General features: G+C 30.8%; 3 protein-coding genes across 3 annotated transcripts in view; 1 reads left to right on the top strand and 2 right to left on the bottom strand.

The window, feature by feature from the left end:
• The window catches only part of LOC131595828 (uncharacterized), a 30,158-nt gene extending 10,031 nt beyond the window's left edge, over positions 1-20,127 (top strand). The window contains exon 13 of the transcript XR_009282089.1: positions 18,929-20,127. The gene's annotated coding sequence lies outside the window, so the exon portion shown is untranslated. The remainder of the gene's footprint in view (positions 1-18,928) is intronic.
• On the bottom strand, positions 1,608-2,498 carry LOC131598277 (uncharacterized). Its single transcript, XM_058870892.1, has 3 exons — positions 2,424-2,498; positions 1,914-2,091; positions 1,608-1,789 (listed from the first exon to the last, which is right to left on the bottom strand). The coding sequence occupies exons 1-3, from the start codon at positions 2,496-2,498 to the stop codon at positions 1,608-1,610; spliced, it is 435 nt and encodes a 144-aa protein (XP_058726875.1).
• On the bottom strand, positions 11,822-13,029 carry LOC131598275 (uncharacterized). Its single transcript, XM_058870891.1, has 2 exons — positions 12,217-13,029; positions 11,822-12,151 (listed from the first exon to the last, which is right to left on the bottom strand). The coding sequence occupies exons 1-2, from the start codon at positions 13,027-13,029 to the stop codon at positions 11,822-11,824; spliced, it is 1,143 nt and encodes a 380-aa protein (XP_058726874.1).
• Positions 20,128-22,649: the final 2,522 nt, after the last annotated feature.

Below are 22,649 nucleotides of genomic sequence, written 5' to 3'. Positions count from 1 at the left end.
GACCAACTGTGATGCCAGAACTGACCCCCAAACCGGACTATACCAGTGGTGATAAGCAAAAAAAATTCCCACATTTAAATGATCTTGGCCAATGAATATAGTATAATGAAACTATAATTTTAAACTTACTAAGGATGATTGCTAATTAGTATTTTTAGTTTCATTGAAAAAAAAATACATTTACAAACTTACCTATCTCTTATTATGACTTGTCAGCTTTTCACAACAAAGAGATAGGTAAGTTTGTAAATGTATTTTTTTTCAATGAAATTAAAAATACTAATTAGCAATCATCGTTAGTAAGTGTAAAAATATAGTTTCATTATACTATATTCATTGGCCAAGATCATTTAAAGGTGAGATTTGATGTTTAGTAAGTGAAAAAATATAATTTCATTATACTATATTCATTGGCTAAGATCATTATACTATTTTATACCTATACACAACACTAACACGTAAATTCAGATGATAATTCAAGATAATAAAAGTAATTGAATGTAATCCCGTGTCCGATATCCAACACCAGAAACCACACTAACATGTAGTTACATATGATAATTTGGTCAAACCACTAGTTTATGTAATTTGCTGTTAGTGATTCTATTATCTTTGTATACTATGTAAATTGCAAAAACTTAAACAGATTGGTGGATGCAAAATGTAAATTATCATAAAGTACAATTTAATTCATTAGTAATATTCCATTGCACGATTGAAAAATGAGTTAAGCCTTGAAGTGCTACCAAGTAGATCAGTTCAATGCTGCTATAAAAGAGCAATTTAGAAAGTTTATCAATGTTTTGGAACCGGGATGCCATTGTTAGCCTATATATTTAGAGGAAATAATTCATGTGTCTCTGTCCTTTAGACTTTTCTGCATCTCCTCCAAATTTCTCATTCCATTTGAGTTTTGATCCATATTGGATGAGTCAAGCTCAAAACTAGCCCGAACCTACAAATAAGAAAACCAATTAATTTATGAAATTTTTACAACAACTTCAATTCATAAAAGAAAAAGAACAATTGATATACCTCTTTTAAGGCATGTAACAAATTCTCCATCTTAAAGGACGGATATCTATGCCACTATATAATTCAATTCCCTCCTGAAAAAAAAAGTATAATTTCAAAAATTCAATAGAACATGTTATTGTGGCTATAATATATTTACAACTAATTGTCTAATATTATGTAAGGATGATTTCTTATTGGTTAACAATTAATTAAAATTACTAAAAAGGTAAATCCTAATATATCCTGATGGTGGATATATATTTATTTCTAATATATCTTTTGCTCCATCACAAAAGCTTTCTCAAAACTTGCCAAGAGGGAGAAACTCAATTCTATTGATTTATGATTGTCATAGATAAAGGTATGTCTCTTTTATTTGATCTATTATTCCCTTATTCAATAATGTAATTGTTGACTTGCATGATTAATATTAAACTAACCTTTTTTTTCATTCCTCTAATCTCTCCCTAATAGGACAGTAGGCAGCCGCCACACACAAATCCTACCATGAAATTTACAATATTAGATTAGTTTCTAGACAAGCAAACAAAACAATCTTAAATAATCTTAGTAGCTAGATGAAAAAAAAACTAGAGATCACTTCCAGAGTAACCACTGGTTTTGTTAGCCAGTTCTTTTAGATTAACATCTATCGACAAATGCTCACTAGCTAATATCATCTTAAATATATTTTCACGGTTTGAAGCATCCGGAAAATTAATTAGCAATTTGTATATAATGTTGAAGAAAGACCATAAATTAGAATACAAATCTATAAAATAATATAGAAAACAGAAAGTTTAATCATATGTCAAAAGTATACTATAGGGTCAAAGTTAACTGGCTACACATAGCAGGTTTGAAAATCATTAGTAGCATTAAGGAAAATAAAAAACCTTCTTGGGAGCTCCTTAAAACAGCATCGTCAAGATCCCACAGCCTATTTGTGAGGACAAGGACAAGTACACGGTTGTTTTCTTTTGTGCGGAGACCGTCCCAACGGACAAAAAAAACTATCTTAGCTTCATAATTTGAATCATCTGCTCCCTCACGTCTCCCTAGCAAACTGTCCGCCTATCACAAATAACTGAACAATTAGCTTGAAGTAAAACTATTCATAATAGTTCTTTTCCTATTATAGAAAATCAATGCTTGCATAAGAGGGATAAAAAGGCCAATTTACATATAAATGAAGTTTTAATTTTAAAATAGAACTATAGAACCAACCTCATCAATAAAAATCACAATTGGTGCAATTTTGTGGGCTATCGAAAATAGTGCCTTCACAAACTTTTTTCAGATTCGTCAGACCATTGCAACAAACAAACTTAAGTTTAGTCATTAAATTAAAGGGCTTGGAAAACACCATTACTACCAAAATTGAAAGTAACCAACATAATTACTACCTTGGACATAATGCTGGAGGTTGAAATATTGATAAAATTTGTTCCAGCTTCAGTAGCTATTGCCTTTGCTAACATCGTTTTCCCAGTGCCAAGGGGACCAAAAATTAATATTCCCATGCATGGCTAAACTCAAATGTTAATTAAAGATGATATACTAAGAATATAGTTCATAAATATAACACTATCTTACTAAGCCGCCCTTTGCGAAACAACTCCGGCCTCTGAAGAGGAAGCATAATCAATTCTCTCAAAGTTTTCCAATATTAGAGTCACTTAACGATATTGGAGCATTAGAAAGCATGAACAATACTTTGAGAGAAATGATTATGCTTTCTCTTCAGAGGTCGGAGTTGTTTCGCAAAGGGCGGCTTAGTAAGGTAGTGTTATATTTATGAACTATATTCTTACTATATTATCTTTAATTAACATTTGAGTTTAGCCATGCAAGGGAATATTATTTATTGGTCCTTCATCATTATGTCCAAGGTAGTAATTATGTTGTAGTAATTATGTTGGTTACTTCCAATGTTGGTAGTAATAGTGTTTTCCAAACCCTTTAATTTAATGACTAAACTTAAGTTTGTATGTTGCAGTGGTCTGGCGAATCTAAAAAGTTTGTAAAGACACTATTTTCGATAGCCCACAAAATTGCACCAACTGTGATTTTTATTGATGAGGTTGGTTCTATAGTTCAATTTTAAAATAAAAACTTCATATATGTAAATTGGTCTTTTTTATCCCTCATATGCAAGCAATGATTTTCTATAATAGGAAAAGAACTATTATGAATAGTTTTACTTCAAGCTAATTGTTAAATTGCTCTGTTATTTGTGATAGGCGGACAATTTGCTAGGGAGACGTGAGGGAGCAGATGGCTCAAATTATGAAGTTAATTCTAACAAAATTAAGACATAGTTTTTTGTCCATTGGGACGATCTCCGCACAAAATCCTTGCCGCCACAAATAGGCCGTGGGATCTTGACGATCCTATTTTAAGGAGGCTCCAAAGAAGGTTTTTTATTTTCCTTAATACTACTAATGATTTTCAAACCTGCTAAGTGTAGCCCATTAACTTTGAACCTATAGTATACCTTTGACATATGATTAAACTTTCAGTTTTTCATATTATTTTATAGATTTGCATTCTAATTTATGGTCTTTATTCAACATTATATACAAATTGCTAATTAATTTTCCGGATGCTTCAAACCATGAAAATATACTTAAGATGATATTAGCTGGCGAGCATTTGTCGATGGATGTTGATCTAAAAGAACTAGCTAACAAAACCAGTGGTTACTCTGGAAGTGATCTCCAGTTTTTTTCTTCCATCTAGCTACTAAGATTGTTTTGTTTGCTTGTCTAGAAACTAATCTAATATTGTAAATTTCATGGTAGGATTTGTGTGTGGCGGCTGCCTACTGTCCTATTAGGGAGAGATTAGAGAAAGAAAAAAAAGGTTAGTTTAATATTAATCATGCAAGTTAACAATTACACAATTGAATAAGGGAATGATAGATCAATTCAAAGAGACATACCTTTATCCATGACAACCATAAATTAATAGAATTGAGTTTCTTGGCCTCTTTGAGAAAGCTTTTGTGATGGAGCAAAAGATATATTAGGAATAAATATATATCCACCATCAGGATATATTAGGAAATTACCTTTTTAGTAATTTTAATTAATTGTTAACCAATTAGAAATCATCCTTACATAATATTAGACTATCAATTGTAAATATACTATAGCCACACTAACATGTTCTATTGAATTTTTGAAATTATACATTTTTCAGGAGGGAATTGATTAGATAGTGGAGTAGATATCCGTCCTTTAGATGGAGGATATGTTCCATGCCTTAAAAGAGGGGTATCAATTGTTCTTTTTCTTTTATGAATTGAAGTTGTTGTAAAAAATTTATAAATTAATTGGTTTTCTTATTTGTAGGTTCGGGCTAGTTTCGAGCTTTACTCATCCAATATGGATCAACTGCTCAAATGGAATGAGAAATTTGGAGGAGGTGCAGAAAAGTCTACACATGAATTATTTCCTCTAAATATCTAGGCTAACAATGGCATCAAGGTTCCAAAATATTGATAAACTTTCCAAATTGCTCTTTTATAGCAACATTGGACCGATATACTTGGTAGCACTTCAAAGCTTAACCCATTTTTCAATCGTGCAATGCAATATTACTACTTATGAATTAAATTGTATTTTATGATAATTTACATTTTGCATCCACCAATCTCTTTAAGCTTATGCAATTTACATAGTTAGTATACCAACATAATAGAATCACAAGTGTTGTTAACAACAAATTACGTAATTCAGTGGTCTGACCAAATTATCATATGTGTCTACATGTTAGTGTGGTTTTTGGTGTTGGATATCAGACCACGGGATTACATTCAATTACTTTTTTATCTCGATTTATCATCAAAGTTTACGTGTTAGTGTTGTGTATAGGAATCAAATAGCTAACACAATTTTTTTTCATATGACTGAATCTCTTCATCTATTATCCTTAGAACTATATAGAATAAAACATCCATGAAACGCAAACACATAAGTCCTAAAAACCTAGGAACAGAAAAACATGAACTATCCCATCAAACCTTAATAGCCACAAACATAAAAAAACATTAAAATAAAACCAAAAAACACTTACAATTTTAGGTTCAAAAATTCAAAAGAACCAATTTTCAGTTGATCCCTGAAATTAAACACAAATAAAACAACTCTTTTTTGTTGAGATTAGCACCAGAAGGATGATTTTATTAATGAATTCAAAGTACCATTTTAATAGGCTTACAAAAAATTGACTCTCCTAAAATATAGGACACACGTTGCCCACTATCTCAACTAATGGCTATTATTACTCTAATAAAATTGACTCAAACTAAACCTATATTAATAGGTCAATTATTATTACTAAGTAATACAAACTACTTAACATTCTTAATATAATAAAAACTCAAATCACTTATTCAATTTCCTGGAAAACCCTAAAATCAAGAAAATAAGTTATTGAGTTTTCAAGAGAGAGAATTTCACCTTGTTAGCTGGAGAGAGAGATAAAAATGGAAAGTTTTTCTTAATCCAAGTAGGTGGAATATATATATATATATATATATATATATATATATATATATATATATATATATATATATATATATATATATATATATATATATATATATATATATATATATATATATATAGGAGAGATACATTTACTCAAAGAGTAAGTGTTGAACACTTACTACAAATCTTAACCATTGATTTTCATTAATCTAACGAGAGTAGAGTAGAGTAAACTATTTCATGAAGCATATGATTTGAATCTATCTGTTATTGAAAACTATGTTTTTCTAGGAAACAAATAACAAAAATTATTTGTGTTTTTTTCTAAAATCAATTTTTAATTAATATAACCAAATATAGAGATAATTAATTTGATTCAATCTGATTTTTAAAAAGAGAAAAGATATACTTATATTTTTTTTAACACTTACATCGTACATCTACACACTGACAGAACTTATCGTACTTACATCATACATAAACATGTACGTAGGTGACTCGTGACCGACAGAACTTAATAACACTTAAAAGAGACACACAACGAATGTATCTTTGGTGAACTCTATTATCGTAATAGAATTGTGTTCAACAACGTAGACAACAATGTAAAAAGATAGTTCAAAAGTAAATGAAAATAAGACAAAGTGTTCAAACGGAACAATGAAAAAATAAGGAAATTGCATTGAAGTTAAAATGGTGATTCACGTACATGAGCACTCTGGAAAACTTTAACTTCCTCGTGCTGGGAATGAAGTTTTTTACAAGTGATTTCAGTACAAGCAAACACCCGAAATCCCTCGTTGGAACTTCTATTTATAATACAGCTGCATAACTGCCTACACGCTATAATAACTGCAGGATAACTGCTCCTAGACTAAATATCTTGCTACACGATCTAAGTAACTGCTCCCACGTCTTTGGTGCCTGTTTTGTGTTGTCTACTCTTTTAGCAACCGCTGATATTTGAATTTTAAATGTCCCGCTCAGAATTCTATTTCGACGCCCTCTTCAAATGCATGACAACATTCAAAAACTTCTAAGTCCCAAGCTCTTGGCATGGTCGACAGAAGTCTTCGACCAATTTCATATGTTGTGTCGACTTTCCCTTTTTTTACCTTTCTTTGACCCCATTTCTCTTACAACTCTATTTTGTTAGGCACAATCCCTTAATTTATGGGCTCTTTCATTAATTCTGCTACCAAGGTACCTTAGTAATTTTTCATAGCAACAATAAAGTATATTTTTTTAATTAATATAATTGTGTAGTTGATTAATAACACAATTTTATATTTGTGTAATAAAATAAATTTTAAAAATAAATATATATTTTTAAAGTAATATTATTTTATTAAAAAAACCTGTTGACCATATAAATACGATAAATAATATATATGATGTAAGTATTAAGAGTAAGTTTTGGTGTCAAGGTAACATAGATCATATCTCTTTTATATAGTGATAAGATGAGAGAAAGTTTCTAGATTTCGAGCAGTAGAATACCTCGTAAGAATTTAACTGGAGAAAAGAGGATTGAGTAATTGCTTGCCTGCCTTCTTTTCATTATAAGATGGAAATATATGAAACATTACAATGACAAAGTTTTACTACTAATTGAAAATAGAATCTAGTAAATATCTAGCAAGATTTAGTTTAGCCAATGACCCCCTATATGTGCTTTATGAAATTCTTCCAAAACAACCTGTGAAAGAACAAGTGCGTGGTAGCCAAATACGGTTCTTAGTGTTCTTATGGCTTGTGACATAAGCTCCTTCAAACTACGATGGTCTGTGAGGATTATGAAAGGATGGCGAAGCAAGTACTATCACCACTTCTTTACTGCAGCGGTGATTGCAAAGAGCTCACGTACATACTGTCATACATAGATGCAGACATTATTTTGACACATGGATTTTCTAAAGAAAGGCTCTCATGCCTACCCCAGAATCCCAGATGCACCGGTTTTAAGTGTAAATGGAATGTAAAATTTTGTACACTACATTTTAACCACTCAACTCTTTTATTTTAAAAGAAATTAAAATACATTTTAAATAATTTAATGGTTGTGATAAATTAACGGTGTAAAATTGTTTTATATCGTCAGTATATTTTAATTAAATTTTAAATATATTTAATAAATAAAGAGATTAATTAGAATATACTGTCAATGTAAAATAATTTTACACCGTCATCTAATTAAAATGAATGATTTTAACATATAAATGTAAAAAAAAAATTATAATTAAATCATTTTAATAACTATTTCTTCCGTAATTCTCTTTTCTTGCGTGTTAAAATGTTTCATTCTAATTAGATGATAGTGTAAAATTATTTTATACTAAAATTGTATTCTAATTAATCTCTAAAATGAATGTAAAAATTATAATAGCTAAAGTTTAATAAATTGATGTTGATTTTAATCCTTTACAATAGTCTGATCTTGATGTCCCTTTCATCACAAGGCAAACACAATGCTTTTTAATTTTTTTTTTTAATAAAATTGTATATTTTGAATTCTCACGGAGAGATAATACGTTTAGAGTAAAATTAGCCACAGTTTTAAACCGTTGTCTACAATTTAAAATTTTGAAAAAAATATTAAATCACCTGAGCATTTTGATAAAATTGTGTGGTGAGTAATTTGAAAACAGCCGAAACACATTAATTAAGTATTTGGATAAGAAATTTAAAAATTACTTTTTTTTTTATCACAAATTTAAAAATTACTTAAATACATTAAATTAAGTTTGTAAACTAAAATTTGACTGTTAGAATTCTTTTTTCATGTGTTCCAATATATTAAAAATTAAAAAAAAAAATTCTACCGAAACTCTTTTGTCAAATATTTCAGTATATTAAAAATTAAAATTTAACTATCATCACTCTTTTGTCAAGTGTTTAGATAATTTAATGTAAGGGTACAAAAAATTTCAATTTCAAAAAAATTAATAATAAATAAAAAAGATATAATTGAAATATTTTGATAAATGTTGAAGTATAAGAATAAAAATAAAAGTACAAGGTAAAAAATTTCAAAGTTGGAGGAACCCGCCACAATGAGACAAGAGAAACTCTTAGTCTATACATCATCTTGATCATATTGATTTTATGGTACTAAAGAATATGTCTAAGTAGTTATTCATCATTTGATTTTAATTTTATTTTTAATTTTAAAATTGCAAATTTAAGAGATGTTAGTGCGTGAGGCTCTTTAGTTAGGAGAGAAAGAGAGAATAATAAAGGAAATAAGGATTATATTATTCACTTAAATTGTACAAATTAGGATACAACCTATGACTATTTATATAAAACCCTAATTGGGCTTGGGCTTACACAACTTGGATTACATTTTATATTATTCTATTAGATAATATTTGATATTATATTAATAATATCAATCTCATTAATATCTCAACAAATCTAATAATATCTCAACTCACCCCCAATAATCCAAGTTGTCGAACAACTCTAGTCATAGTCGAACTGAACTATTTCTAATTTCTTTCTCAAATTCAAGAATCTGTCGATCTTCAATCCTTTGGTGAAAATGTCGGCCAACTGTGCTTCACTTGAGCAATGCCTAACTTCAAGTTCACCTCGATTCACCTTCTCCCTTAAGAAGTGAAATATAGCTTCAATATGCTTACTCCTTCCATGCAGAATTGGATTCTTCACCAGATTTATGGCGGACTTGTTGTCGATATGCAACACAAACGGTTTCTTCTCTTCTACTTCCATTTTTTCAAGTAAAGTTCTGATCCAAATTGCTTGACATGTAGCATAGGATCCTGCTATATATTCTGCTTCACATAAAGACAATGCCACCACAGGTTACTTCTTCGAACACCATGAGATTTGGGCACCAAATGCTTGAAAGAAATATCCAGTTGTGCTTCTTCGATCTTCCTTATCTCCACACCAATCAACATCTGAAAAACAATTTACTATTGCTTCTTTTCCTTCAGAGTTTTGTCAAAATAGTATTCCACAGTTTATTGATCCTTTCAAATATCTCAGGATTCTTCTTGCAGCCTTCATATGTGACACCCTTAGTTCACTCATACCTCAAAGATCCAATAATTTGTTTGAACAAAGTTGCATCAACTTTGTATTCCTCTCCATACTTATCCAACTTCACATTTGGTTCGACGGATGAAGAGGCCGGATTCGAATCTTCCATTCTGAATTTCTTGAGAATGTCTTTGATATACTTCCTTTGATGTAGCATCATACCTTGCTTCGACACTTGAAATTCCATACCTAAGAACTAAGACAATTTTCCCAGATCCGACATTTAAAATTCTTTCATCTTCAGCTCTTTGAACTTCGACAAGTTCTTCAAGCTATTTCCAGTTACTAACAAGTCATCAACATACAAGCAGATGATTTTTATATCTTGTGCTACCACCTGAACATAGACACCATACTCAAATTTGCATTTTACAAATCCCAATTCGACTAAGTATGAGTCGATCTTCTTGTTCCATGCCCTAGGTGCCTGCTTGAGGCCATAGAGCGCTTTGTGCCACTTATATACTTTACTCGCTTCCTTCTGAATCACAAACCCTGAAGGTTGTGTGACATAGACCTCTTCGTCTAAGGGACCATTCGGAAATGCTGATTTCACATCTAAATGAAATATCGACCAGCCGTGGTTACATGCCAATGCTACCACTAGTCGAACAGTCTCCAGTCTTCCTACTGGAGAAAATACTTCAGAATAGTCAAGTCCTTCTCTTTGAAGAAACCCTCGAGCTACTAGCCTTTCTTTATATCTTGCTATCGACCCATCAGCATCGTGTTTCAATTTGAACACCCACACATCGATAGCCTTTGTATGTGTTGGCAATTCGACTAACTCCCATGTGTTATTTCTTTCGATTTGCTGTGACTCTTCAATCATAGCTAACTTCCAATGATTAATCTTCAAAGCTTCGCTATAGTTGATTGGTTCAGCGCCTGCAAGTAAAGCAAAATGAACAATTCTCCATATAGTGTGACTTTATCATCACCCATCACTTCATAATCATGAAGTCTTGTTGGACGAACTCTAGTTCTTTGAGTTCTTTGGCTTGTGCCAACTATATCCTCTTTGACTTCGACTGTGTCAGGAATGTTAGCAACTACTTCGACGTCGACCGCGTCTTCAATTGGATTTTCAGCAATTCCTTCGACTTCGATTTCAACTGTTTCTTCGCCGATGTCAGAGCTCAACAATGGCTTGCTAACTGAATTACTAAAATTCCAATTCCAGGAAGAATTTTCATCAATCGTAATATCTCGACTTAACACAATATTCTCATCTATTGGATTGAATAACCTGTATGCACCAGTCTTATGATATCCTATATAATCATAGGTTCACTCTTGTCATCAAGCTTCCTTCTTCTTGCATCAGGAACATGCTTGTGACACATAGAGCTAAACACCTTCAGATGACTTACCGATGGTCGTTTGTCATTCCATACTTCTTCGGGAACCTTATTCTTCAGCATCTTGGTAGGGCACCTGTTCAAGATATAAACTGCAGTCGAAACAGCTTCACCCCATAAAGATTTTGGCAAATTCTTCTACTTTAGCATGCATCTCTCCATATCCAATATGGTTCTATTTCTTCTTTCTGCAATTCCATTGTGTTGAGGCGTATAAGGAGCAGTTACCTCATGATCAACACCATGTTCTGCATAGAAATTTTTAAATACCTTAGATGTGTATTCGCCACCTCCATCTGTTCGCATAACTTTTACCTTCTTCTCACTCTGGTTTTTGACAAGTATATTGAACCTCTTAAAGATTTTGAATACCTCATCCTTTCGTTTGATCACATAAATCCACAATTTTTGACTAAACTCATCAACAAATGAAACAAAATATTTGTTTCCACCAAGAGTATGTTCTTCGAATGGTCCACGTACATCTGAATGTACCACTTCAAGTATGCAAGATGACCTCATTGGAATAGTCGAAACGAAAGAATTTCTTGATTGCTTTCCGACCAGACATCCTTCACAGAGTTTGTCGGGCATCTCAAGACTTGGAATACTAGTAACCATATCTTGAGTGATTAGTTGATTAAGTGATCGAAAATTCAAATGTCCAAACCTCAAATGCCATAACCAACTATCCTTGTGGTCGACAACAGTTTTAAGACATTGAACTTCTGTCGAACTGATCATAGTCTTAAACGTCCTATTCTTCGACAACGGGGACTTTAAGACCAAATTGTTCTGGGTGTCGAACAATTTATAAACTCTATCTTTCATGACAAGTGAGAAACCTCTTTCGACCAATTGTCTAACACTTCGTAAGTTTCACTTCATTCCAGGTACATAAAGCACATATTTGATCATGGCTTTTGCTTCATCGCTCATTTGAAAAAATATGTTGCCAGTACCTTCTGCTTGAAACAAAATATTACCAGCAAGTTTTACCCTGCTCTTCTTCGACTCGTCGAAATCTGCCAACCACACCTTTTGACCAGTCATGTGATTCGAGCAGCCTGAGTCGAGAAACCACATTTTGGATTCGACATGGTTATCTACAACTGCAGCCATAACCACCGTACCACCTTCAGAATCATCTGAATCTTGGCGTGTAAGTTTCGCTCCTTCGTCCTTGCCTTTTATCGATCCATTGTCTTTCTTGTACCAACAATGTTTGGACATGTGACCCCGCTTTTCACAATTATAAAAATGCACACCTTTACCTTTTTATCTTCTTTGTCCTTTCGATAGTTTCCTCCTCCCCCGTTCGAGGATTCAGAAGTTCTATCTTCATCCTGTTGCTTGTGGGGATTCGACCAAGGCTTCTTGCCTTGATTCTTGTCGAATTTGTCTTTGAATTTGTTGGAACCACCATTCTTTTTCCATGACTGAGCTTGCAATGCCTGTATCGAATTATGAGCTCCTTTCTTTTCAACAATCCTAATCTCATGTGCCTCTAACGAACCAACCAGATCCTCCAATTTTAGGTCTTCTACTTTGTTGGATTCTTGAATAGCTACGATAACGTGATCAAAGTGAGGGGTCAACGTACGCATTACCTTCTCAACTATCATCTTATCAGTTAGGGTTTCACCACAACCCTTCATGAGATGGACAGGTTTCTGCGCCTTCGACACATACTCTGCAACATTTTCGTCTTCTCCCATCAACAACAAATCATATTGTCGATGCAAGGTTTGCAACTTGACAACCTTGACTTTCTCACCTCCTTCATGATACTTCACCAGAATATCCCATGCCTCCTTTGCCAATTCAGCATGAGAAATCCTGTCGAAGTTCCCTGAATCTACCGCCGTCTGAATGCAATACGCAGCCTTGGAATATTTCTTCTTAACTTCGTTGTGGGCTGTTTTCTGTGCTTCGGTTGCATCTGCAGCCAACACAGGTACGCCAGTTGTAACCACTTCTAGGGTTTCATGGAAGCCAAACAAGGATTGCATCTGTTTCTTCCATCGGATCCAATTCTTGCCGTCAAGAGTTGGAAGAGAATTCGGAATGCCATTAGTACCATTCATCGTTGCAGCAATTGATTCACGTTTCCTAAAACAATAACCGGAAGCTCTGGATACCAATTTGTTAGTGCGTGAGGCTCTTTTAGTGAGGAGAGAAAGAGAGAATAATAAAGGAAATAAGGATTCTATTATTCACTTGAATTGTACAAATAAGGATACAACCTATGACTATTTATATACAACCCTAATTGGGCTTGGGCTTACACAACTTGGATTATATTTGATATCATTCTATTAGATTATATTTGATATAATATTAATAATATCAATCCCACTACTATCTCAACAAATCTAATAATATCTCAACAAGAGAGAATGGTGGTAATCATGCTAGCGAATATAAATAATGCGTACCATTTTATTCCTATTTCTTACTAACATAATTGCTGGAATGATTTTAGTTGTTAGGAAGTTAGTGGCTTTAGTAATAGTAACATTAGTATTTTAAGAAAATTTAATCTGCTATCTCAAAATTTGAATCTAACACCCCTAATATTTTTAAGAACTCTCCTCCATGGTGAAAAACGACGTTAAACAGTTGTTTGCACTGAAATTAAATACTAAATGTGTAAGTCTCAACACAATAATGCATGTTGGATTCAAGTAATAGAGACAGAAATTTGAACTTACTTGAGACGAATCGCTTGAATCTTCGCCATTCTCAGCCATGGCTTTGTCTTCTCCGAGCATTTTGTCTTCTTCCATGTAAGGTTACCAACTTTGAACCCTACGCTATTCACAGGGGAAAAAGGGATTACATATTTGGTTTTATTTCATTTTTCAATTAATGTACAAAGTGATAATCCAAGTTTACAAGTTCAGGATGCCACCTTGCAATTATTCCCATGCCCAGTCAGCCAAACATGGAATAGGAGCTTCTGAAAACAGAGTCTTTTATTTTATAAGGGTGGAATAACAAAAAAATACTTCAGTGGAGAAATCAAAACTCGCCGTAATGATAAGAAGATCGTATATTTAACCCTAATTTATATTATCATACTTTATTATTTATAATAATTTTGAAATCGATGTATTAAAATGTAGTTAGTTAAAATTTGAAGGATATGGAGGAATCCAGCTCATGCACCTTGTATATAGAAGTACTCTACTACCAGCTGAGTTACTCATTTGTGTAGTTATAATTATACAGGTTTATTACATATATTAATTAAACTGTATTTTATGGAGATGAAACAATTTTGAAATTGCTTTATTCATGACATTTCAACATCATTTTCCCCATGATTTGAAAACCATTTAAGCTTCGGTATCAAAAATAGAAAATTCCAACAGTTATTTCGACTGAAACATCAGCTTGAACTTTGAAATCGAAACGGTAGTCATGCTTTGCAACCACCTTTACTGTTGTCCTTGCATCTACAAGTGTCTCCATATACAAAGTGATGATTCTCTTGGAGTTTACGAACATCTTCAATGTCCTGTATGCAAATATAACATATCATATACAACAATGATATCATTGTATGGTTGCGGAGGCCAGGCTCCACCGAGTGAGAAATTATCATGTTTTAATGATAGTTTTGTACCACCAAGGCTATCTACTTTGAGTGCTCAATCTCTTTTAAATTTGACAACTGCATCTCAGAAAAACCATCAGCAGCGACTGCTTCCGTATCGTAATCTTTATCGCGGTCAAACTATTTTGCTCGATGACTTAGGTACTGTAGTTTTATAAAGAGTTAGTGAAAATCCGTAACCTATTTTTATACTTATTGAGATTGTGTCTTATACTACTCTAATGTTAATCGTCGAAAATAGTTAATTTCGGAAAATCAGCCATGTGGCTTAAACATGGGTTTCAGCCTTCTAGTAAGTCTCCATGTTGTCAAGGATTGATATTGTGTCTTATACTAATCTAATGTTAATCGTCAAAGACATTTAATTTCAGAAAATCACCCATGTGGCTTAAACGTGGGTTTCAGCCTCCTAGTAAGTCTCCATGTTGTCAAAAGTTTCAAACTGCAGAAAACCACTAAACCACGTTCATAAATGCTTCAAACCTACTAACTCCTTTTATTAAGAGTGCCTGTGTTACTGCTATATTGTTGTTGACGTTTCTCTAAATCACTTAACTTCTGAACTTAACAAAATATGTCCCTAGCATTTATCCTTCCGTCAAACTCGATAAGCTGTCAAATGATAGGTTTATACAAACCTTTTTGAGATTCTGGTGTGTCGAACAGATAGTGATCTTAATTTTGTAGATTTGTTCCTAAGACTCCTCCAAACCATGTTTACTACATGGTCAAACCACTTAGTCAACGTAGTTATTGTGTCGAAGCTTTCTATTGAATTGTTCTTGATCTTGACACTTAGCAATTTCCAACATAGATACTGACATCCTTGTTGACTTTTATTGACTTTTCTCAAGTTAGAATTTTTAGGCTAACATAATGTTATAATCTTTTCAAGCTTATGATAGTGCTAACTTTCATGATGTGCTTGCTGTAAACAATAACCAAAACACTTGAATGTTGAGAGAATTTTTATATCTTGTGAGGATCCCATCACTTATGATGTATTATTTGGTAAATTTTCTTGTTATTTGCCAAGGCATTCAAAGACTTGTTCATGATTGTCGTACTCCCTAAAGTTTAAAATGAGAAATTTCTTACAACGTTGCATGTTTTATTTTATTTTATTTTTTATCTTGTTTTGAGTCATGAGTTAAAATTTTGCTCGGAGTGTATAAGTTTAAGTGTGGGGGAATTTGATTAGTGCATTTTTACATATTTTTTACAACTTTGTACTTTTAAAGGTCTCTTAGGTTTAAGTGTTAGTTTATTTATTTTATTTGTTTTTGAAATAAACTGCAATTTGATGTTTGCTTGTTGTGCAAATCATAATTTGGGCTACGAGTATCAACTTGACGTATAAGAGTATGAGTTAGAGTGCTAAATGAAAAGCTAAAAGTTTAACGCTGATGCCAAAAGCTAACTCGAAGTGATGATTATTCAAATATTTTGGTTTTTGTATCAGACTTTTGGAAGAAAAATTTATTTTGTTTTATGTTAGACCATTTTATGTTTTCGAGCCTAGTACTCTTAAAGACCAATCCTTTACTATACTTATTCTCACTTAAGCCATTTTATGTATTATGTGTTTTTCTTAATAAATTTTCATCAATGAACTCATTATTTATTATATTATTTATATACTTTGTAATTCTCTATGTTAATATTGTGTATATTATTTATTTATTTTTTAAAAATATGGAGAATAGTGACCGATTTAGAGACTCATTAACAAGTATTAAATAAAACAAGACGGCCAGTCAATCACTAATGTCGGTCACTATTTTGGTCAAAAAAATTTCAGTCGTTGATCTTGTCGCCAAGAATTAGCGACTACTGCTTTACCAACCGAAAATCATTGGTTACTAATTCGATCACAAAAATAAAAAGTGACTGATTTTAAGACTTTAATGACCAAAAAGATGGTCACTAAAAGCGAACTTTCTAGTAATGGATCACAGAATTTAAAACACGTACTTGTTTGAAGTTTTTCTCACATGGTCGACTAAACTTCCATTTCAATCCGTTGTTTCATCAATTCGTCCAAACTTGAGGTTTTTATTTATATCTTTAATTTCATTATTGTTATTCCTTTCATATTAATTTTATTTGTATTCTAATGCTTATTTCGAATTCTGATAGAATTGATAGGATTTAGTTTGATAGAATTTGGTTTCTTTGGGCATAATTGATAGATTATAGTTGGCTTAAATAGTTTTCTCGTTCCGATAAGTTAACGAGTTTTTGATTTTGATCCCTGAATTTTTTTTTTGTACATGTTCCCATTTGTCCATTTCTTGTTGGATTTGGTCTCATCAACCCTATCCCTCTAGCTCATTACTTTCTTTCCTTACCACTAAACCACATGTGTTATTTGTTTCTTATTTACAATGCATTGGTATATAATGGATGTTATCAGCAAATATTTTAGTTTAGTGATAGCAAATTGTCTTTTACATACTAACTTTAAGTTTGGTTTAAAATGTTAAATATAGTTAAATATTTTAACTATTTAGTATCTCAACTATCAAAATATTTTGTGTTGAAATTTTTTATATGAAGATTTTTAAAATATTTAAATATATTTTTAAAATATAATTGGATATTTCAACTATTATTATTTGAAATATTAATAGTTGACAAATTTAATAGTTAAAATATCTATTAATACCGAAATCTCTAATTTTAATTTATGTTATTTATTTTCTTGTCGTTTACTTTTTCCATATCATAAACACAAACCATTAACTTGTTTAAGATGACAAATCACTGCTACCCTATCTTTAAAACCACAAGTCTATGTGAATATAATAATTATAAAACTTACTTTTGTTGCTAACGCAACAATATGTCATGCACCATTTTCTTTGTCTGCAACATCTTTAAACCTTTGTGGTTCAGATTACCATAAATTTAATGCCAAAGATAAGCGTGTTTAGAGGCAATGTGAAGAATTACTTCAATGAGAGTAGTGACACTGGAGTGTTTATTGAAGAGAATAAACATATGGTTGAAGCTAATACTTGTGTATGCAACTAATCCTTTGTTAGGATGATAAATATTGCACATCTCATTTTTAGTACTTCGAGGTATAAAGTGTCGAAGGAAAAGCTGGAAGAATTAATTGAAGTTAGAGAAAAAGCAATGGCAACCAGGTTATCTCCAACCGACCTAGAGAATACACAACCAGGCTTTGCCAACGAGGAAGAGTTCGAAGTACTAAACATAGATTCTCTGGCAGATCACACAGATTGGAAAAGCCCGGTTGTTAGTGCTTAATGACACCACGCGGCAGTCAAATGTCTCCTCGATCACTTTCAAGGGCCATCAGGACAAACCAAAGCTTCGCACTAACGGTGGCCACCAGATCAACCATAACGATACATGTCGTACAGTCTCCTTGGTTTATTGCCACATACCTAAGGTACACTAGATCCGAGTGTAGGATCTTTCACACAAGCAATATACCCAAAACAGCCCTTAAGAATAAAGCAATCAAATCAAACAAGTGAAAACATTTTAAATGAATCCTAAACATATATATGGTTGAAGCTAATACTTGTGTATGCAACTAATCCTTTGTTAGGATGATAAATATTGCACATCTTATTTTTTTAGAATGGTGAGATCCTTTTCATGCTACCGCCCAAAATTCAATTAATTATTTCAAAGCTCAAAGAAATAATATACACCTTAAACGAGAAAAGTAGTGACATTAAATATTATCTGGACTTTGCCTTTTTCAGTTACTAACATCCGGGAGTTGTTTTTACATTTAACAAAGTGCTTATGTCATATTACTACGTTTAAGAACACATTTTTGTCTCCATTTATATGATTAGAGTACCCTAAATCCAAAAACCATGCCTAATTCCGTTTCCTTTATTAGAACCTCTTCTTCTTCATCATCATCTAATTATGCATAATTTGTTTCTTCGTTCCACTTAGGACATTCATATTGAAGATGTCTCAAATTATGACACAGAAAGCACCCCATTGAGTTCTTTGTGAAAGACTATCTCCCTTTTATGGGTTCTCTTTCATTGTTTACCCATTTAAAATTTTGTGTATGGATTACTAGAGAGCTTTAAAGCTCCTCAATGGTCATCTCTTTAGTATTCTCCGACTCTTCAATTGAAACCACTATAACAATGAATTTCTTTATCAACGTACAAAGAATTTTGTACACCAATTTTGATTCAGACTTAACCTCTCATCTGCTTCTCTTTTTGTTAGTCACATTCATTACGATGGAAAAATATCCAGTGTTGGTTTCTGCATCTATCAATTTCAGCACCTCAAACTCTCTTCTAAAAGAGTTTAACATTGAAATCTTCATGTGACTATTCCTCGTGCTTTTTTTCCAGGAAATTCCAAATGTGTGCTTATCCAAGACTTGTTTGAAGACTGACCTATCAAGTTTCCTACAAAAGATAATGCTTGGCATTGTGATAATTGAGTATGACATTTTATTGCAACTCTAATTGTTCTTTAGTAAGCACAATTGTTTCAATGAATTTCTGGTAACCAATTTTAATTATGGTTAGGAGATATTTGACAGAAGAAGACTCTCCATCAACACACTCAAATGATCATAACAAAAATCATCAAAATGAAGAACTTATGTTGAAAGTTTTCCGTCACTCATCTTATATATTTCTCTTTGTTTCTTAGCTAAATTGTAGCTTAATTTGTTTCATAAAGTCCAATGGGGGCTCTTATACTAGTTTTCACATATATAGAATATAATAGAAATTCAACCTGCCGATTTATTTATAGAACTAAGACTATTAAATAGTCAAAACAACTAGGTACAAGAAAATAACACATTCGAGAAATAGTCACACGACTATAAATAAATGAAAAATTACTTCCTAAAAGACTACGACAAATAAAAACAACAAGGCTATTATTCAACCTACAACAATAATTAAAAACAACAACAAATATATTTTCTTTGAAAAATTTAAATAAAAAGAAATGAAGAGAAAGGCTTTAAGTGTAACAATCAAAATCCAAGAACTGGTTTCCACGCGCCTTGAACAGAAGCATCATTAGGTTTCCTCGCGCCTTGAAAGAACTGGGTGTAGTAGGAAAGTATTTGCGTCCGAGTACCAGGCAAATATAACAAACCTTCCATTCTCTTTCTCAATTCTTCTGCAACAATTTCACTATGTAAAAGCTTTGAAAGGATTAGTACATTTTTCTATTGTTATATATTATAATTTATATAACTAGCAAAGGACCCGTGCGTTCGCACGGGTCACACAATGTCGATACAAATTTTAAATAAATTTTATTTAGTTATGGTTAAGAAATGTATAAATAAATATGTTCGAATTAAGAGAAAAAATATTTTAAATAATGATTGTCATATAAATATTAATTTAATTTATCATTTTATAGTAGTTGTCCGGATATACATAAAAACTATAGTTAAAAATATATGAGTAGATGGTGTAGTAAACTTCACCCAGACACGTATATAAAATCGATTATCTAACCACGCATTCGCACGGGTCGCGCAATATCGTTATAAATTGTAAATAAATATAGTATAGTGATGATTAAGAAAATATAATTTTGTAGAGAAAATATATTTTAGTAGAAAAATATATTTTAGTAGAAAAAATAAAGAAAATATTTAAGTAGTCATCTACCCGTGTGTTTGCACGGGTTGTGCAATTTCTTTATAAATAGTAAATAAATATAGTATAGTAATGGTTAAGAAATCTATATAAAAATATACAAATTAAGTAGTCTTGAGTCATTGAAAATGTATATTTTAATAAAAAATTAAATAAAATAATTAAGTAATCATCTACCAGTGCATTCCACGCAGGCCCGACCATTCTCCGGTGCAGCATGTTGCTGCAACACTGGCCCCCAATTTTTGAGGAGGCCCCAATATTACATGCTTAGTCACTTTTCTATATTTTATAATTTACAGTAATATCTATTTTTCTTTTAGTAATAACATTGAATGCATACTAATAAAGTATCAAATATTTGTGAGTGCATCAAAACACTTATAATGAATTAAATACATAGATGTCATTTTAAATATTGTGTGTTCAATTTTTAGAGAAAGCTAAAAATTGAGAAAAAGTGTATATTATTAACACACAAAAAAAAGACAAAGTGTATATATAATTTAGTTTGATTTAGTTACAAAAACATAAGTTATTGTTTTAAATAAAAATAAATTAATTAGTAGGTATTCTTTAAACTCTAGAGTTGTAGAGTGAGACAAAATTTCTATAGAAAAGATAAAATTCTATTAATTTTAATGTTTTATTACACTTTTCTTTTATCTTAATCATTAGAAAAATTAAGTTTTGTTTTATTTCAAAGCTCAATAATTAAACATTTTTTTGTCATTTTCACTCCAACTTAATAATACATTAATTCAAAAAATAAATAAATTTAATTTATCTTTTTATCATCATTTTAAATAAAATATAACTCAAACAAATTAACAATATTTTATAAAGGATTGACCTTAAATTCTGTGAGGTTCAATATTTTTTTCAATTAAAAAATAAATAGATTTTCAATTTATTTTTTCAAAAATATGTGTAAAATCATAATTTGTTTTTTAAGTATTTGTTATTTTATATATATTTTTAAAAAATAGGTATAAAATCATATTTTTAAAATTATATATTTTTAAATTTAACTCTATTTTATAAATAAGAACAGGGCCTCCAGATTGATTGGGTCGGCCCTGATTCCACGGGTTGCACAACATTGTTATGAATAGTAAATAAATATAGTATAGTGATGATTAAGAAATACATATAAAATATATATAAATTAAGTAGTCTTGGTCCATCTAAAATGCACATTTTAGTAGAAAAATAAAATAATTAAGTTGTCATCTACCCGTGCGTTCACACAGGTCGCGTAATATCGTTATAAATAGTAAATAAATATAATATAGTGATGGTTACAAAATATATACAAATTAATTAGTCTCGGCCCGTTTAAAATGTATATTTAAGTAGAAAATATAAATAAAAAAATTAAATAATCATCTACCCGTGTATTCACGGATAGAGTAGTATGAAGATTAATAAATGACTCTTATGGTATTTGAAATAAAAATTTGAATGATAATGAAATTAAAATTAAAACAATATATTAAAAATTAAAATTAAATCTTTCTATACATATTAAAAGTCATAATTTTTTTGGTTAAACATTTTTTGAATAAAAGTCATAGTTATTTTCCTTGGTCATATAAAAAAAACGTGTAAGGCAGTAATAATGATGAAGTCATTTAGTTTTGTTCATCCATTTTTAAAATAAAAAAAAAATTATAATTTTTTTCCTGATCATATAAAAAAAACGTGTAAGACAGTAATAAGGGTAAAGTCGTTTAACTTTAAAAAAAAATATTTGATAGATGTTAATTTTCTTATTATAATAGTAGAATTCAAAGCATACAAATAAATCGATATAGATTAAGGATAAAAAATTGATAATTTTGTTGTAATAATGTAATGTGAAAAAATTTTATTTTAAAAATTCCTAAGTTAATAATAATACTAACTTATTATTATTATTATTATTATTATTATTATTATTATTATTATTATTATTATTATTATTATTAAATAGTAAAAGACAATAGTAATAAATATTTATTATTAACATAATTGATTTTTATTCAAATAAAGGATATTAATAGTATATCATTATTAGTCACTTTACTCCATTAAAATATCATAGTTGACCATAAATATATAAATAATTTTTTTTTTGGATTTTGAATTCGGAGGTTAATTGGTTAGGATAATAAAAGTAATGGATTAATGTGGACTTGAAATATGGAGAGTCATGGTTGGAATATTGAAATACATTAATTAGAATACATAAATTAAAAATTAAATAAAGATTCTGTTTTTATTTGCAATACATTAGTTTAAAAAAATGATAGAATAATAGGTGAATTGGGACATAAATTGTAGGTGAATTGGAAAAATTGGAATATAGAGAATTCTAAAATAAAATAATATATATGTATTGGAAACAATAAAGTAGAAATAAATCAAATTATTAATTGAAATCAAATAGGTTAAATAG

Source organism: Vicia villosa, linkage group LG4, assembly GCF_029867415.1.
Source record: "Vicia villosa cultivar HV-30 ecotype Madison, WI linkage group LG4, Vvil1.0, whole genome shotgun sequence".
Classification (NCBI taxonomy): Eukaryota; Viridiplantae; Streptophyta; class Magnoliopsida; order Fabales; family Fabaceae; genus Vicia; species Vicia villosa.
Note: the sequence above shows the minus strand (reverse complement) of the source record. Positions and strands in the feature narration are given on the sequence as shown.

Coding starts and splice junctions, on each gene's coding strand:
- LOC131598275 (XM_058870891.1), bottom strand. CDS start 13,029: ATGAATGGTACTAATGGCATTCCGAATTCTCTTCCAACTCTTGACGGC. Junction 12,152..12,216: donor AGGACAAAGAAGATAAAAAG/GTAAAGGTGTGC, acceptor TGTTGGTACAAG/AAAGACAATGGATCGATAAA.
- LOC131598277 (XM_058870892.1), bottom strand. CDS start 2,498: ATGTTAGCAAAGGCAATAGCTACTGAAGCTGGAACAAATTTTATCAAT. Junction 2,092..2,423: donor CCTCCAGCATTATGTCCAAG/GTAGTAATTATG, acceptor TATTTGTGATAG/GCGGACAGTTTGCTAGGGAG. Junction 1,790..1,913: donor TTTAAGGAGCTCCCAAGAAG/GTTTTTTATTTT, acceptor ATTATTTTATAG/ATTTGTATTCTAATTTATGG.